The sequence below is a fragment of the Mchenga conophoros genome, linkage group LG7, assembly GCF_057382185.1.
Source record: "Mchenga conophoros isolate Kocher_MC1m ecotype Shallow Benthic linkage group LG7, M_conophoros_male_GT1.1, whole genome shotgun sequence".
NCBI lineage: Eukaryota > Metazoa > Chordata > Actinopteri > Cichliformes > Cichlidae > Mchenga > Mchenga conophoros.
Window position 1 is genome coordinate 21,433,966 of NC_140532.1, and position 18,368 is coordinate 21,452,333.

The following is an 18,368-nucleotide window of genomic DNA, read 5'->3' on the forward strand; positions in this document are numbered from 1 at the left end:
ACGTGTCTTCCAGTTTGCGCCAATGCCAGTGGAGAGGGGGCGTGTCCAACTATTTTGTTACAAACACGAATCCGGAGTAAGGAGTCTTTTTACTGGGTATGTAACGGCTGCTTAAACTAAATAATATCAAGAGTGTCGCTGCGTTACGATGCGTGTGATTGTTGCGAAGGATCTGAGGGCGGTCTGGTGTCAGTGGTGGCTTTTTTTTAACATTCTTATTATTTTGTGCGCGTAAATGAATTGCGAGGCTCTTGTTTCGCGAGTAAACGGCAGCAGAATAGCCAGCTTCTTAAGGTGTTGGCTGCTTAAATGTGCGGGATGGCATTATGTCGGCCAGTAAACAGCCTCCCGGGGCTGTGTGGACACCATCTGAGGCATCCCCTCTGTCTGCGAGTCGAAGCATTTTTGTCTGCAGCGTTGTGTGAGCGTGTAATGGATCGGCAGGGGGAAGGAGGGGAGGGGGTGTAGTTGTTGTGGTGAGACAGGTTAGACATTTTTACTCCCGACTAGTGAAGTAAACAAAGAGAGCTGCAATACGCGCGGTGGTTCTGTCTGCGGGACCCGAGAGAGGGAGAGGGGGGGGACGCGGAGAATGGCGTGGCTCCGGTATTGCCACACAGCTCCGCCGTAGTTCTCGTTTCGTTTGACTTTGGCATTGTTTAGTAAGGACGACCGGATCGGCTCTTTCTGTCCGCAAAAGCCGCCGTGCTGGCCGCCGAGGCCCCACTGAATCTCCCAGTCAACCGGTACTCACGTAAAACAAACCGCGAGTGAGTGAGTGTTTTAGTGCCGCGAACCCTTTTGTTTGTGGACTCCGCAGCCAGCGTCGACCGAGCGAGTGCGCGGTGCAGACGGGCTGGCTGGTCCTGCTAGCTGTGCGCCTCGGTGCTGGGGCTGTCTCCGCGTTTCATCCAGATGGGAACTTAAAGGGGAGCACTTTAATGTTACGCTTTTTGTTCGGTTTGGAGCGTTCGTGGAGATGGGTGTAATTATAACGGGGGGGAACCAACTCGGGATAGTGAAGCTGTGCGTGTGTATGTGTGTGCTGCAGCCGACGGTCGCAGCTGAATCCTCTGCCTGGGCTGGAGGGAGGAATCCCGGGCTGCTGTTGCAGCTCCGCCTGTCGTGGGCGAGGGTTTATTTCGGAAGTTCCACCTTTTTAGGGGATTTGTAATGCGGGATCCGTGCAGCGATTGGCTGCAGTGCCTCCCACTTCCCCGCCCCCTTACTGTGGGAGGGACACAAGCCTTAACGGTACAGCCCGCCCACAAAAGTCACGTGCTGCAAAACTCCAGGAAGTAGTTAATTGTTTTTCGAGATCTATTGGTTGGGTGGATGGATAGATTACTTAATGAACGTTAATAGGGAAAATGCAGTATTGCAAACAGCAGGGCAGACAAAAAGAATTAATACATAGATGCAAAAACTAATTTAAAATAGAAACCAGAAAGACCGAAAATTCCAAATATTTATTTATTTATGTTTATATTATAGCTCCAACCATCACAGCATTTTAAATGCATAGGTCCTGGACAATAGCAGCCACTGCAGCAGAAAAGTCCTAACTTTTTTTTTTGTAAAACAACTCCTTGAAACATTTTTTGTGGGAAGTTGAACTGTAAATCTACTCTTACACAATACCGCCAAAGGAACCCTGCATCTAAGCATTATATTTTACATTAAAATTCTGCAGACTATCTTGCATGTAGAAAAGCTGCAATGTGGTATGATGTGATGCTGATGCCCAGTGTGTGCTGTGAACTAAACTTCAACTAAACTTCATCTTAGAAGAGCCATACCATAGAGCCCCAATCATTCTGTTACTATATCCATTGAGTCAAAAAACAAAGAAATATCAATAATCACACTTGTCCTTTATTTATTAAGTAGTTATTATTTATTGAACATCCATCAGTTGTGCAGTAAACAACATGGAATATATGTGGATGTGTTGCTGTTGTTGATTGTTGAGGTTAAAAGACCAAGACTTACAATTTAAACCAGTGGTGTCAATCACATTTTACACTGAAGACAACATACTGTATACTTTGATCATAAGTGGGTGGGATGAGTAAAAACATTTTTTTACATAAAATACAGAAAAGATTCTACAGAAAAGGTTCTGCCAATTCATTGACCAGACTGTCCTGTAATTATAAAATATGTTTTCATGAATTCACAGAAAATGTACTTGTACCCCCATGGACTCAATGTAACAGAATCCAAAAAACAAAACAAAACACAGAATTGTTATAGTACATAGTGGAGAAACTGGAACTTTTCTGTAATATAACTGTTTATCTATTATTTAATTACTTTAGCTTAGTAGTAATGGAACTGGGGTTGAGGGGCATAGTTGGAAAACCTGTAAAACTTATGAAAATACAGTTAAAAGTTCAAAATCTATGCATTCCTTCTCAAAGCTGGCCAGTGGGCAGGATTGGAGTCTTGGCTGGGCCAATTCTGGCCTCCACGTCTTATGTTTGACATCACCAGTGGATGCTATTTAAAACCCAGTAACCGCCGTCTGTATATTAATGTTCAAATTCATCTTCAAAGCAAGAGAAAAAAACTCTCAAATGCTCTTTAAACTTTTCCCTGGTCAGTAACATGCTTATTCCTCTTGATAAAACTCATGCGGCGCCTTATCTAACACCTCCGTGACCGTGTTATACCTTAATAATGGACAGGCTGTGCTTTCTACGTTCGTCTCTAAACATGGTGCTATTATGCTTTCCCCATTTATACTGCAGCTGAGCCTCTCCGCTCTGTGCTGGCATTATCGCGCTTCAAGTCAAAAGGGTGTGCTTGGTAACTGCTCGAGAAATCTTTGATTGACAGTTCAATTTCACAACCGAATACGTCGCCCCGCCCTTGTCCGGGTTCTTCGAACAGACTGACCAATAGCTCCTAAAAGGAGGACCGCTTTTCACTCCAGGGTGAAAACCCCGCCCACCCCAGCTAACCGAACGGAGATTGTTTTCGTTTGTAGGGGAGATTCTCACTTTGTAGCTTGAATTGTTTATTTCAAGTAATACTCCATCGATTAATTGCTTTTTGCAGATACACTGAGTTTCTGTCTTCTCCAGTCAGTGGTGTAGCCTTTCACCACGAGCGAACGGATTATCGTACCATCATCACCGAACTTCTGCTTGCTATTTGGGAGAGAGGGGTGAGTTCATTCAGCAAGCTAGTGTTGGCAAGCTAACTCCCTCCGGTCAGAAGACGTTTTAACAAGATCACGTAGATGATCGATGCTTCTTTGTATGCCGTTCACTCATAAGTTGATCTAAATCCATCAGTGTGGCAAATCAATAGCAAATATTCGCCGTTTCAGCGAGAGCCCACCAGATCGCTAATGGCTTAGCTGCATGTGCTTCCCTCTCCTAGCCCCGGACAGCGATCGGTGTCAGGCTACTCATGTTGTTTACATTAGCTAGCTGCTAGCAGACAGCAAACAACTCCCGTCGACAGAACAAGTTCCCAGCAAAGTTAATTAAAATAAACAGTATACATTTATTTTAGCCTGACCGTTCAGCAGGGTGCCTTGCGTACGAGTTGCTCTTGGCTCTTACCTGCTGGAAAATGGGAGTGTAAACGCGCTGAACTCCTGCGCCACGCTCTAAATGGCGGGCGTGGGGAAAGCGTAACTCGAGGTCGCTGCTTGTAAAGGCCTGTAAACGGGACGGGAGAACCGCGGTTGTGGGGCTGTTACCGTGTAATAGACACAACCGCGTTTTCATATTGGAGGACTGTAACGTTACTACACTGCGCTTCTGTCTGTAAATACCACAGGCTGGCTTTCTTTGGCCGTGCGGAACGACTCGTTTGCTGGCACGGTGGAACTCAGCTGCTGGTGGGAGCAGAGAGGAAGCGTCAGAAGCAGCAGCGCACGAGCACTCGAGTTTATCATTGTGTTACTTTTGCTCGACACACGCGTGTAGAATTTTATTAGCTGCCTGACTTTATCGCTTTTATCTTTTTTTTTAAGTACGCCATTCCTTCGAGTGCCCGCGAGTTGCCGTCGTCTTGAGGAAGTTGTGAATGGCAGACCGACTTCCACGTTCCCACAGCACCTGTTTGTCGGTGACGTAGGCTGTGTGTCTCATTGGCTGCTCGGAGCGCGAGTCGTACATTCAGTTCATGCTAACGTTGTCATCCATGTATCACGTAGAGACACGGGACAGATAAGACAAGGCACAGGGGATCCGCGACAAGCCACAAGTTGTCGTAGAAATATTTTAACCGGTATTTTTGTCAGCGGCGTAGCCAGAAATAACAGAAAAATACACAATACACTTTGGCTGCGTGTTGCTGAGGGAGGGGGGGCGGGGTATAATTAAATCATGTTCATCGATTCATTAACGTGGCTACTACTTTAATGTAGCAGTTGATTTAATTGCCTGTATACTGCCGTATTATTATAGCTAATACTACCTGTGTATATTATGTATACATTTGAAAACTGCAAAATAATAAGAAACTAGAACTCTGACGAAAATTAAAGTTTATTATTTCCATCCAAAATACACTAAAGTAGAAGCTGAAAGCAGCAAAACATGCAAGTACTTAAATAAAGTGCAAGTACACGGAGCAGTATTGGAAAGTAGTGAATTACCCATGATTAAATTATTATGGTACACACATTTTGTAGCTTCATCAGCTACATTATTTGTGATTCAAGTCCTTGTTTTAGCCAGTTTTTTTATGTGCACTGCTGGAGTGGTAAACACCATTTTTTCATTTTTACCATACTCCTGTACAGTTGTCTTCTTCCCTTTGAAAAATACTGGCTAAAATGTGTTATGTTTTTAATTTAAATATGGGCAGGAATATTTGTAAAACTAACTTAAGAAAAAAAAACTTATTAATCAGAAGGAAATTCATACACAGCAACCAGGCTTCCCCCACACATAATAAAATCAAAATAGAAAATTCACTAAATACAAAATATGTTCCCCGGCCTCACATGGGAACTTTTGCAGTAAACGTAACTTTGTGGCATTCTTGCTGCGGCGGGCAAGAGGGAGGGTACAGATAACACTGGTGCAGAAGTGCACAATGCAAAACAACAAAAAGACACCCCCCCCCCCCCAAAAAAAAAAGAAAGAAAGAAGAAGTGGGGACTCAAGACTCCCAGGTGCTGTATCCTGTGTGTAGTTCACCTTTGCCTGCCAGCTTTTCTTGAATTCTCCAAACATGCACATGGCCGAACAGCTGTTCATGAAGCTCCATATTCATGCATAAAATTTGGATATAGTTTCTAATGAGAAAAAAATGCTGTCAAAGTAGTCAAATCACATGTTAATGAATCAATATGGTCACATTTTATTGACCTTGATAAACGTAGAGGCTTCTTTTTGGTGCTGAAAGCATCAGACGTTTCAATAAATCTGCGTACTGTGAAGATGGTTATGCAATCATTTTCTGCCACAGCCAAACAAGAAAAGTGGTTCACTGTGTGTGTGTTTGTGTGTCTATAAATTCACAGTACAAGCAAAAAAATATATATTCCCACAAATTCTTGAATGAAATTGTTAGTGTGATGTAATCGATTCAGATAACTTCTCAGAGGTCTGAGAAAATGGGCTCCATATGTTGCTGTGTATTTACAGATCTCGCAGCTCTCCCGAGTATGCGTACATAATGAAGCGGCGTGGGGAGGATCCGGAAACGGTTTTTGCGTCCCCGCAGCGGCGCCTCGGTGGCAACGCGGAGGCTTTCCAGCATCGTGTCCTGGCCCCTGCTCCAGCTCCGGCTGTGTACGAGGCCGTGTCTGACAACATGCAGCCCACAGCAGGCGTCCAGTACTCCGTCCCACAAGGATATCAGGTACACCGCGTTGGCCCGCTCAAGATTTATTTGATCGTTTTGTTTGAGGAGTTATCATTTAGTGAGGACATAGCAACTTTTCTTTACTAAGCACTCACAACTCATGCTCCAGGCTTCCCCACCTGTCAGCTATGCACATTCTGTCTATGTGTCTCAGTTTATATCACCTTGAGGGGACTGTTGTTGTGATTTGGCACTACCTAAATAAAACTCAGGACTATGTGGCACTTTCACATGGTACTATTTGCTGTACTTTTAATAAAACCTCTCTGATTTCCTAGGTTCCCACAGTGGCCCAGAACAGTGGCGGGCATGGGCACACTCCAAGCCCAGCTGTCCATGGGGGCTCCCACCACCACAGCCCGGCAGTGCAGTCCCACGGGCCCTCGGTGATGTCAGGGCACACCCATACAGTTGCTCCTCAGGCCTCTGCACAGGGCCAGCAGCAGTTCCAGAGACTCAAGGTCTGTAAATCTAATTTTACTTTTACAGTTGAAAATGCTAAAGAGGTTTGGGGAAATTAACAAAGCTACATTATTAGAACTTCTCTGGAAATGAGTTTATTTTTAAGTCATTTGCTTTTTAGTTTGTTGTTTTTTGGTAGCTTTTATTTAAATTTGCACCATGATTGTAAAAACAAATAAGATCCATTCATAGTGATGGTTCATTATGCCTTAGACTGAAACATTTAAAATGTGTGGTAGTAGAGAAAATCTGCCCTTTTTAGGCAGATCACACATCAGTTGTGAAATTCAGTTCAGTTTATAGCTGATGCAGGTACCAGTGTTTTTGAAAAAAAAAAATCATGGCACATAAAGCTGGCTTTCCTCTCTCTCTCTTGCTCTCCCTAAGGTGGAAGACGCTTTGTCTTACTTGGATCAAGTGAAGCTGCAGTTTGGCAACCAGCCACAGGTCTACAACGACTTTTTAGACATAATGAAAGAGTTCAAATCCCAAAGGTGAGGCCACGGTGGTTTTGATTAAAGATTGATCCCTTAAAGGTTGACCGATTTTCTAGAGCAAATTTAAAATTTGATCGTGTTACCTACAGGAGTAGACGAATAAATAAATATTCAATGGCAGGAAAGTTATAATGCAGGTTTTTTTCTTGAATCGTATTAGCGTACAATTAAAGTGAGCAGTTAAATACAGTGGGGGAAAAGTATTGGGGTTATTTATCTAATTTATTTACATGAGTTTTTTTCGGTTCATCGTGAATGGTAGCGGCTCCATACTGAATCCAATAACCTCACGGACGGTCGCACTGGAGTGAAGTTATGATAATACGTTTTAACGAGCCGAGGACGGCGCCTTAATTTAGCACAATTGCAATAAAAAGCTTCTCGACACGTGTTAAAACCACAGCAGCGACATTCTCGCTTCTAAACTGCGTCTCTGAGCGAACAAATTGAGAGGGAAAGTTCCTGAGCGAGCTAGAATAAGCGTCAGCGGATCTTTTCAGTCATGTCACTTGAGTTTGGACACGGTTTGCAGTTAAGTAGAAGAAAAGCAACAAACACTTTTGCAAACATACAAACAGAAGGTAATGGTATTTCAGGGGTGAAGCACCTCCGAGTCTGCTGCTTAGCGTAGCTTAGCTTAGCTTAGGATAGCTTAGTTTTGTTCGAGTTAGCTTGTTTCATGCTAGGTTGGCACTTTCGCTAGCTGCTGCGGCCGCCGCGTAGCGAAGTAAACAACAACAATGAAATGTGTAGACGAAATGATTCGTGGTACTAACGTGGACCTAGACATTAAACGTTTTTGACCAGTCGTTTATTTTACTTTTTTCCCCTTCTCCATAAAACGAGCTGGCATTTTTTTCACAAGCAACAACTCTTGTACAGTTAGCACCTACAGAGATGCATTTATATGGTTTAATTTAAAGTCCTAAGAGTACACACTGCTCTTGATGCCTGAGATGTTGCCAGGTTTTAAATGTACTCGAGATGTCTCCCCAGGTATAACTGAATTTTCAAATTCTTTCTGCTTTTGCGTTTCCAGTATTGACACTCCCGGAGTGATCAGCAGAGTGTCACAACTCTTCAAAGGTCACCCTGACCTCATCATGGGCTTCAACACTTTCTTGCCTCCCGGCTACAAGATCGAGGTCCAGACCAACGACCTAGTCAATGTGACGACACCGGGTCAGATCCACCACATCACCCCACATGGCATTTCAGTCCAGAACATCCCCATATCGGGAGCTGCTCCCCAACCTCAGCCTCCGCTTCCCTCATCTGCAACCACCACTGCTCCGCCCCTTCTAACACAGCCCACGCCTGCCAAGACCAGCAAGGTGAGAATAAAATGTGGTGGAGTAGAAACTTCTTTTTTTTTTTACTGTGAAGCATGTGTTTCAGTACACTTAAAATCTTTCCTGTTTCAGCCTCCTCAGCCCCAGGCGTTAACACCAAGCAGCCAGAGCAATCCGTCCATCCCTGCCTACACCTCTCCCCGTTCGCCACCTATGCAGCTCCACCCACCACTCAGCGGGACCCCCACAGGCCCACCCATGCAGAACAACCAGCCAGTGGAATTCAACCATGCCATCAACTACGTCAACAAGATCAAAAACCGCTTCCAGGGCCAGCCCGACATTTACAAAGCCTTCCTGGAGATCCTCCATACTTACCAGGCCAGTGTCTCAAAATGAAAGCCAGAGTGAAGTTCTAAAGCGTTTCTGAGCTTAAATTTTGAATTTACATTAAAAGGAGCTTTTAAAGAGGACCTTTTATGCTGATTTCCAGCTGTTTTTGCTGTAGCCCTGTACTGTTCCTGCATGCAGTGTCAAAATGTATGGAAAAGCTACTGTTTTTTGTTAGTGCTGCTCTTGGTCATTTAGCCTGGCTTCTACTATGGACTACACAGAAGCGGCCACAATTCATGTAATGAGATATATGACAGGAAAAATATTTTAAAAGCCCAGTAGAGCGACTTTTAATCACTCAATTTGTTTGTGTTCCTCCACCCACAGAAGGAGCAGCGTAATGCCAAGGAGGCTGGAGGAAACTACACACCAGCTCTGACTGAACAGGAGGTTTATGCTCAGGTGGCCAGGCTCTTCAAGAATCAGGAGGATCTACTCTCTGAATTTGGGCAGTTTCTCCCTGATGCCAACAGTTCAGTGGTGAGAAAATCCATGTATTTAATGTACCGTATTCTACTCATGAGTTCAGATTTATTAGAGACACCTTAAACACAAAGGTAAAGTTTATTCATTAAAATCAGCCTCTCAGAATAATGTTCCCCCCGTAGTCTGTGATCTGTCATGTTGATGCGCTCGTGTCTTAATCTGTGTTTTGTATTCGTCGTAGCTATTAAATAAGACCACTGCTGAGAAGGCCGAGTCTGTACGAAACGACCACGGTGGCACTGCCAAAAAGCTTCAGCTCAACAACAAGCAGAGGCCCAATCAGAACGGCTGCCAGATCCGTCGCCATCCCACGCCTGGGGCCACGCCCCCTATCAAGGTACATGCAGTCTCATACTGCTAAGTCCAATTTGGTTTTATTTCCATGTTTTATGTGAAGTGTTTCGCAGCAAAAATTTTCTAGCACAACTTCACCTGCTTCCAAGGTGCATGGAAGGATGAAAGAATTCACAAAGCAGGAACTCCAGCAACACTTGAGGGAAGATGATTATTAAAGTTGTTCGTCTTCCCTCAAGTGTTGCTGGAGTTCCTGCTTTATGTGAAGTGTTTGAAAGTTTTGGTTTTTAAATTATTGAACCTGTGTCTTGAATGTCGTTTTGGGAATGCTGCAGAAGAAGCCGAAGTTACTGAACTTGAAGGATTCCTCAGTGGCAGAGGCCAGCAAGCATGGAGTCGGCACAGAATCTCTGTTCTTTGAGAAGGTGAGTTTGTATTTTGTTTTTTAGTTTGAATAAGAGGAAAGGGGAATTAAAAAGTGGATCGTCTTCCTCCATCCCACCCTGTCCCTAGCTTCCTCTTTTGTCACACGAACCCACTGCATGTCCTCCTTCACTACATCCATGATTCTTCTCTATATTCTTCCTCTTTTCCTCCTGCATGTTAGCTCCATATTTTCCAGCCTTTGTTCCAATACTATCCCCCCTCTGCACTCCTCTGTCCAAACAATGTTTAACATAATCACAGAGCAACTTAACTTTATTTGCTAGTTTATCCGAAGAGCACAGGCTTTGTGTTGGTGGTTCTTGTTGTTCTCAAAAACTTGACTTATGCCACAAGACTTCAGCAGATTTTTATATTTTAGGTGCGCAAAGCCTTGCGAAGTGCAGAGGCCTACGACAACTTCTTGCGATGTCTGGTCATCTTTAACCAGGAGGTGATTTCCAGAGCTGAACTGGTGCAGCTGGTGCTGCCGTTTTTAGGGTGAGTAACTCGGATCACGTAAAATATAACTTTTGCAGTAAATTTGATAGATTTATTTATTTTATTTTTTGGTTGTGTGTGTTTTTTTTTTTTTGTTTTGTTTTGTTTGTTTTTTTTATATCTTTCTGTTAAACAGAAAATTCCCTGAGCTATTCAACTGGTTCAAAAACTTCCTGGGGTATCGTGAAATGTCCCACATTGAAACATACCCCAAGGAGCGGGCTACCGAGGGCATCGCCATGGAGATTGATTATGCTTCCTGTAAGAGACTAGGCTCCAGTTACAGAGCCCTGCCTAAAAGCTACCAGCAGCCCAAGTGTACAGGCAGAACTCCACTTTGTAAAGAGGTGAGAGAGGAGTGGACATCCAGGCGCTCATAAAGCTACTGTGTTGTTCTTTAACAGCAGTTGTCCTTTTTTCTGCTTTGATTTAGATTTATCTTGTTTATCATTTCTGAAAGTAGCTGTTGAAACTCGCTTGTCATTTCTTCCTGGTTGATTGGTTCGCATTTGCAAACAGGATTTGTACAGTAGGAAGGGGAGGGGCTTCTGTACTCGCAGCCTGAGCTGTGTGCATTAAAGCCCTTATTTAGCTTCTCTGCTCTCATTGAGTTTAGCCTTTAGGCTCACAGGGATAACTTGTACATGAGCTGAAAATTCTTTCCTTGGTTGATATAACGTATATGAATATAATATGCAATGCTGTCAGAAAATAAGAAAAAAAATCTTTTTAATACTTTAGAGTGATATTGGAAGATTGTATATAAAAAATTGGATTTGCAAAAAAAAAATTAATTTCATATTTTTGTAGTTTGTTGGATCCGTTTTTGCTTAACGCTAACAGTCAACCTCATCCTCATGAATGTAGTTTGAGTTGACGTCTGTATTAATTTTTGTGTTTTTTTTCCTGCTGTGTCCAGGTCTTAAACGACACTTGGGTCTCCTTCCCCTCCTGGTCTGAAGACTCCACTTTTGTCAGCTCCAAGAAGACTCAGTATGAGGAGCACATCTACAGGTGTGAAGATGAACGTTTTGAGGTGAGCTAATACGTGTAACTTGTGTTAATGATGACAACAAAAAGACTATATCCTTGAAGGGGGAAAAACATTGTGGTAGATGCTATTTTGCCTTTCCAGAAAATTTCCAATTTTGAAGTTAAATTGGAATAATGACTGAAAAAATCTCTTGTCCTCAAACAGCTGGATGTTGTATTAGAGACCAATCTGGCTACCATCAGAGTGTTGGAGACGGTGCAGCGGAAGTTGTCCCGCATGTCCGCGGAGGAACAGGCCAAGTTCCGCTTGGACAACATGCTGGGTGGCTCCTCAGAGGTCATTCACCGCAAGGCCATCCAGAGGATATACGGAGACAAAGCGCCCGACATCATTGACGGCTTGAAGAAAAACCCTGCTGTTTCTGTCCCCATCGTTTTGAAAAGGTACAGCTTGAATCAAGGGCCAAATCATTTACTGTATGTCTTTAACTCACAGTTGCTTTGTCTCTGTGGAGGTTAGAAGATTAAAATAACATGAATCCATTCTGTGAGTTGGCCCACAATTTATAAACACAGTAATCCACACAAGGAAGGGAGCACAAATATCATGTTGGAATGGTTAATCCAAAAATGGATTAAGAGAAACAGAATGATCTGGCACCTACCTCTGTGTCACGCGCTGAAAGATGCAGATTGTTGTTTAAATTGTCATTCAGATTTGGAGTTCTTACATTACTTTTCTTTTCAAACAGGTTAAAGACAAAAGAGGAAGAGTGGCGGGAAGCCCAGCGAGGCTTCAACAAGATCTGGAGGGAGCAGAACGAGAAGTATTACCTTAAGTCTCTCGACCATCAAGGCATTAACTTCAAGCAAAATGACACCAAAGTGCTTCGATCAAAGTCCTTGCTCAATGAAATCGAAAGCATCTATGATGAGGTCATTTTCTTTCTTTCTGTGATCATTTTCAGCACTTGGCAAGCATAAAGGTTGACTATACACTGCTAGAAAAAATTTTTTTACTGAAGTTTTGTTTTTTTTGCTCTGCAGCGTCAGGAGCAGGGCTCTGAGGAGACCACCACTCCAGTCACAGGCCCCCACCTGACACTGTCCTACGAGGACAGCCAAATCCTTGAGGACGCAGCGGCCCTCATCATCCACCATGTGAAGCGGCAGACCAGCATTCAGAAGGAGGACAAATACAAAATCAAACAGATCATCTATCACTTCGTCCCTGACATGCTGTTTTCTCAGCGGGGCGAGCTTTCAGATGTAGAGGAGGAGGAGGAGGAAGAGGAGATGGAACTGGAGGAAGGAGCTTCTAAAAAGCACAACGGTGTCCCGGGCAGCGGGAGTCCCTCAAAGTCCAAGCTGCTGTTCAGCAACACGGCAGCGCAGAAGCTGCGCGGCTGCGACGATGCCTACAACCTCTTCCTCGTCAACAACAACTGGTATGTCTTCCTGCGGCTTCACCAGACACTCTGCTCACGTCTGCTGCGGCTGTACGAGCAGGCGGAGCGGCAGATCGAAGAGGAGGTCAGAGAGCGGGACTGGGAGAGGGAAGTCCTGGGGCTCAAGAAGGAGAAAAATGACAATCCAGCCATCCAACTAAGACTGAAGGAGCCCAGTGAGTAACAGTATACCCCGATTTTGTGTTACATTTGTTTGCTTTTCCTTTTCTGACTTTTGTACCATGTCTGTTTGTAAAGGTCCTATCAATGCTATCCTCGTAAAGTGCTTAAACGCAGCGCACACGATAAAACCAGATTCAACAAAAACATAATAGTTCAAACACAAAGTAAAATCTTAGAACACTTGGCATAGTGTTTTAAAATGGAAGACGCATGACAAGACCTAAGTGTCGTATCAAGAGTTTGACGTGAAGTCTTTAAAAGTGATTTGAGAGAAGATACTGATGAAACAAGTTGCCGTTTATCAGGCAAGTCGGACCACGACTGCATCTCTCGGTCACCTTCTTTTAGCTTGAGGTGGAAACAGTCTGCAGGCTGTGCTCTGGTTGCAGGGACTGCATTTCCAGTATATCTCTAGGCCATGAAGAGCTTTAAATATAACATGTAAAATGTTCAAATCAGTTGTTAAACGAATGTGCTGTGACTGTAGGAACAGTAAAATGTCAGTAACATGTAGATTGAGGAAAAACTCACCAGTAGTTTTTGTAACAAAAAGTGGAAATGTTTTTTCCCCTCATGCTGTTCCACTTAGTGATCTGTTTTTATTAAATATTTCTTCTCTCCAGTGGACATTGAGGTGGAAGATTACTACTCTGCTTTCTTGGAGATGGTTCGGAATTTGCTGGATGGCAACATGGAAGCATCTCAGTACGAGGACTCTCTGAGGGAAATGTTCACCATTCACGCTTACATCGCGTTCACGATGGACAAGCTCATCCAAAGCATCGTCCGGCAGGTATTGGCTTGTTTTCTCAAGGAAAGAGCTGCTGTAGTTGTTTACCAGCCAGTCACTAACTCTCTTTCCTTCAGCTCCAGCACATTGTGAGTGATGAGATCTGCGTCCAGGTAACAGACCTCTACCTGGCAGAGAGCGCCAGCGGAGCCACTGGAGGAAGCTTGTCCACACAGTCCTCCAGGAGCTCCGCAGAGACGATCTATCAGCGGAAAGCCGAGCAGCTCATGTCTGACGAGAACTGCTTTAAGGTAAATAAAGTTGCCGCTCGCTCTCAAACCTAGCCATGGCATGACGGCAGATTTTTGCTAAAGCTTTGGAAATATGGAAATTGGCTCATTTAAAGTTTAGAAGAGGTACTTAAAAGTAATTTTCCACAAGGCTGCAGGACTGGTTCCTGCACAGTCCAGATGTCAAACTTAATTTGTTGCTGTGAAGAACGTCCTACTTTTACTAACTGGAGAGTTCCCTTTTTTTTTTTTTTTTATGTGTTTTGGGTGCGTTCACTGTCAATAAATGATCTCCACATTTTAAAACACAAGCAGTATCGTTCAGTCTTTCCCTTGGCAAAGACTGTGAGATTTACACAGCAGCCAGGTTTGTGACAGACACGTGCAATCAGCATGACTTCTGTAGTAGGGTTTTTTCATTGAGAGTACATAAGAGGGTGTGAATCACCAACCAGTTCCTACCCTCTAAAATGGTTGCAGTAATGGGGAGTAAGGATCACCATTTGCACTCACTCATTGCTTCCATTGACTAAAGCTGCTAAAGCCACCTGTCACCAGCGAGCAGATTTGCTTTTTGCCCTACTTTCAGCTTCGCTTTCATTAAAGCTTCACTTTACATTAAATATTTATCCCATTTTGTTAAAAACAGAAATTACCCAACTGGTTTTATAGGTGAATACCTAAAACCCATTCATCCTGTTTACTTTGACTGCAAACTAACTTGTTACGAAAGAGAGATGGAAACTTCCACTGAACACATCCATTTCCACTCTTTTTATAATGTGTTCAAAAATCTGAAGCTCAGTAAATCTAAAAACTGGAATAAAAGAGTAAAATGTTGCAGTATTTCCTGTAATCTGAGCCCTCAGGATATTTTTTTAATCTGACACATTAAATTATTTCTTACTCTTGGATAGAGAATATCATAGACTTATGGTCTGTTGTCACTACACTGAGTCCAACTACTTGCCAGTTTTTAGCCGAAATCCAAATATCGGATCAGCCCATCTCTTTCTGACGATGTTCTTTTCTGTCCTTACTTTCTCTTCGCTCCTTAGCCTTCTTGTTTCTCTCCACTGTCACAGAGTGCTGGTTTAAAGGGGATCGTTGGTGTTCCCTCTGTGTTGAGTCCTTATTTTTCGTTTGAAAAGTGTCTTAAACTGTCCGTCCTGTTGCTTTCTCAGGTGATGTTTTTGAGAAACCGAGGACAAGTGCAGCTCACGGTGGAGCTGCTCGACACAGAGGAAGAGAACTCAGATGAGCCCATGGAGGCCGAGGTAAGAAACACAACGGTAAATCTTGAGTGTCAAGGTCCATTAGCATCAGGAACTATTTTTAAGCCAATAATCCATCTACTCTTTTGGGTTTTTGGTTTTTTTTTTGTTCACATTAAGGATTAAAAAAAACAAAACATGGCTATTATATAAATGATGTGTATATGTTTAATAGGTCCCCTTTAAATAAACAGGCTCTGTGATGTCTAATCAACTGTAAAATGGCAACAATGCTGCACAAATGTTGTTTAAATACTCGCACTGATAAGAGTATTTGTATGGCAGTAGCAGCTCTTCTTTTATTCCCACACTGCTGAAATGTGGCATTTTATTACACACAGTTCAGTTCACTTAGACTAGTCATTTAAAGGCCTGTAATCAAGATAACCAGTGTGTGGAAATACTAGTAAGAACCTGTTGCCAGACTTGTGGTAATACTGGCGCAGTGCTCGTGTTTTCACACTCATAATGTGTGTGTTAAACTTGGGTTTTGTGCTTGTTTTCTGTTTGCAGCGTTGGTCTGATTATGTGGGACGCTACTTAAACCCAGATTCCACAACTCCTGAGCTGAGGGAGCACCTCGCTCAGAAGCCAGTTTTTCTTCCCAGGTGCGTTTTCCACATTTCATTGCTCTCTGATGGGCCACGCCCTGTAAAATTCAAACAGGAGGCTTTTAATTACAGCAACCCTAATTGACTTGTCCTGACATATTCCTGCTCGATTTCATGAGTCACTCTCATCACGTTTGTCTAAACCAGGAATCTGAGACGGATCAGGAAGTACCAGAAGGGCCGAGAGCAGCTGGACAAGGAGGCCTGCGAGGGTGGAAAGAAATCGCTGGATAAGGAGAAAATGGAGTGCATGTTCAAACTAAACTCATACAAGATGGTCTACGTCTTTAAGTCTGAGGATTACATGTACCGACGCACTGCCCTGCTGCGAGCTCACCAGGTATTTACCAGCTAGTGTCGTTATTTAGCTGTTATGCCAGAAATATTTCTTGGTTACAGCATTCCTGTATTTATCATAAGGGAGGAAAGTGAGTGACCTTTGACCTCCCATTCATTCTGTTTCAACTCTTGGCTCTGTAAGATGTCAGTGAGGGCGGAGGGCTTGGGCTTAGTTTGAGGTTTCTGTGTTCAGTGAGTAGAAAATCTGTTTCGTGACATCAGTCTTGTTTTTCCTCAGTCACACGAGAGGGTGAGCACGCGACTACACAAACGCTTCCAGGCCTGGGTGGAGGCGTGGGTCAAAGAGCACGTCACCCGCGACATGAGCGCTGAGACCAACAAGTGGCTGATGGGCGAGGGACGTGAAGGCCTACTGCCCTGCAGCACCACCCGTAACCCAGAGGTCCTTCACTTCATGAACATCAACAAATATCGTGTGAAATACAGCACACCTAGCAAGGCACCGTAGCCAGCCAGACCCACGAGGGCAAACGGAAGCAGACTGACTTTTGGGGGGTTTAGGTCTGATATCAAACAGGAATAGAGGTAGAGACGAAAGGTCGTCAATGTGTTTTTAAAGCGGACATGGGAGCACAATTAAGCTAGCTGCCGTTTGTGTTGAAACCGGGGTGGGCAGGATTACTGAAATCCTTTTTTTTTTTTTTTTTTTTTTTTTTTTAAATTTTAACCAGCGTTTTTAGCTGGGCCCATATTATTATTATTATTATTATTTTTTTTTTTTTTTTTTTTCTTAAATTTATTTTTCCCCAGGGCCTTCGGTGCCAAAACTTAGGAATGGTCATGTTCCAGTCGCAGACCTGAGCTCTTACCAGCACTCAGAGCCACGTCACAAACTTCCTCGAGCCTTTACGACAGAGCTTAGCGACATAAGAAAAGAGAGTGTGGTGCTTTTTTTTTTTTTTAACTTTATCACGGCTGAGCTTCAATTCAGCCTTAGACAGTCTGAAGCCATCCAAGTAATCGAGTTCCATCAAAATCAAATACACAGGGCTTTATTTATGAAAGTGTTATTCTGTAGTATTTTCTGTAGTATTCACTGAGAACAATATGATGGACAAGTGCACTTATTTAGAAAAAAAGGGGGAAACTGTTCAGAAATTTTGTTTCCCAGATTGAAGGTTTGGGGGGAGCTCTGTAAAGTCTGAGAGATCTGGTTCAGACATTCCTGTGTTACGGCCAAATCACAATCATGTCTCATCAAGCAGACTGAAAGAGGGTTACAGTTTCTTTTCCAAAACACATGGCAGCACTATTAGAAACGGTGCCTGAGCTCCAAACCGCGTTGTCGGGTTAACTTAGAAAAAAGCACTGTTACATCTAATGTTTTAAAAAAAGAAAAAAAAAGGGGCCTCACAACACTGTTTGGTCTCAGACTGTAAAATTGTATAGCTCGTGAATGTCAGATACTGACATGTATTCCAGTGTGTGTGTTGTGTATATATATTATATATAGTTCTATTAACACACACAATCCTCGCCGCCCTGGAAGTCAACCTTTTTAAGATGCCCTCCGCCAATACACCAGCTTTAACACACTCAAATACGAACACACAAACACACACATGCACATCTTGCTCATGCCCTCATGTTGTAAATACACTGTGTATATAGTCTCAGACTTTTTTATGACAGATCTGTGTTGTTGTGCTAGTAATACTTTCCAAGCTTACTGTGGACTTTAGTGATAAATGGCTAAAGTTAGTATGTATATGAAAAAGATAAATGCAAGACCATTTATTACCGTTTTTACCAAAGGGAGTCGATTCTAAAATAGCTGTTTTTGCCCCCTTTGTGTGTTCCTTTATGTCTTTTGCTTTTTAATTTCTGTAGTTAAACATGGGTGGTGGGGGAGGGGAGTAGAAATGTATCCAGGTCTTTCCATTTATTTGAAACAAAACCATCTTTTCTTTTCTGAGTGTCACATTTGTTTTCAATAAAATCACTGCCCCCGATTTCTGACAGCCGACACCGTCCGTGGTGATGGTGGGACTCATTTTAAAGTTCAGTGGACTCCACCACAGTCTCGCATTGTGATGCACGCTTTCCTCCCTGGATAGATTTCTGCTGTAAACATCACCCCACACCATATTTTTGATAATGGAAGAAGTCACATGAGCATGTCTTTAGTCCCTTTATTTAGACATTATTTAAAGTAATAATAAAAATGACATTTGTAGCCTATAGAGATCTTTTATTGTGTTGAGTGATTTATTTTTTTCCACACTTTCATCTCATCTTTCAGTCTCTGGTTTGCAATTTTATTGGTGGGAAATATTATGAAAGTTCATAAAATGCA

The 18,368-nt window shown here is 43.1% G+C and overlaps 1 protein-coding gene across 1 annotated transcript; it reads left to right on the top strand.

Moving 5' to 3' along the window:
• The first annotated feature begins 22 nt into the window (after positions 1-22).
• On the top strand, positions 23-18,257 carry sin3aa (SIN3 transcription regulator family member Aa). Its single transcript, XM_085282843.1, has 21 exons — positions 23-96; positions 5,616-5,832; positions 6,114-6,296; positions 6,685-6,791; positions 7,834-8,128; positions 8,219-8,467; positions 8,807-8,959; positions 9,147-9,302; positions 9,595-9,684; positions 10,065-10,183; positions 10,320-10,530; positions 11,103-11,219; positions 11,382-11,620; positions 11,929-12,112; positions 12,224-12,800; positions 13,431-13,600; positions 13,675-13,848; positions 15,012-15,104; positions 15,615-15,709; positions 15,860-16,052; positions 16,290-18,257. Exons 1-21 carry the CDS (start codon positions 23-25, stop codon positions 16,518-16,520), a joined length of 3,927 nt encoding a protein of 1,308 aa, XP_085138969.1. The 3' UTR covers positions 16,521-18,257.
• Positions 18,258-18,368: the final 111 nt, after the last annotated feature.

Bases quoted from the DNA above. Each gene is read 5' to 3' on its own strand.
- sin3aa (XM_085282843.1), top strand. From the start codon at position 23: ATGCCAGTGGAGAGGGGGCGTGTCCAACTATTTTGTTACAAACACGAA. The intron at 5,833-6,113 runs GTACACCGCGTT...CTGATTTCCTAG, and splicing joins CCGTCCCACAAGGATATCAG to GTTCCCACAGTGGCCCAGAA. The intron at 11,220-11,381 runs GTGAGCTAATAC...GTCCTCAAACAG, and splicing joins GTGAAGATGAACGTTTTGAG to CTGGATGTTGTATTAGAGAC.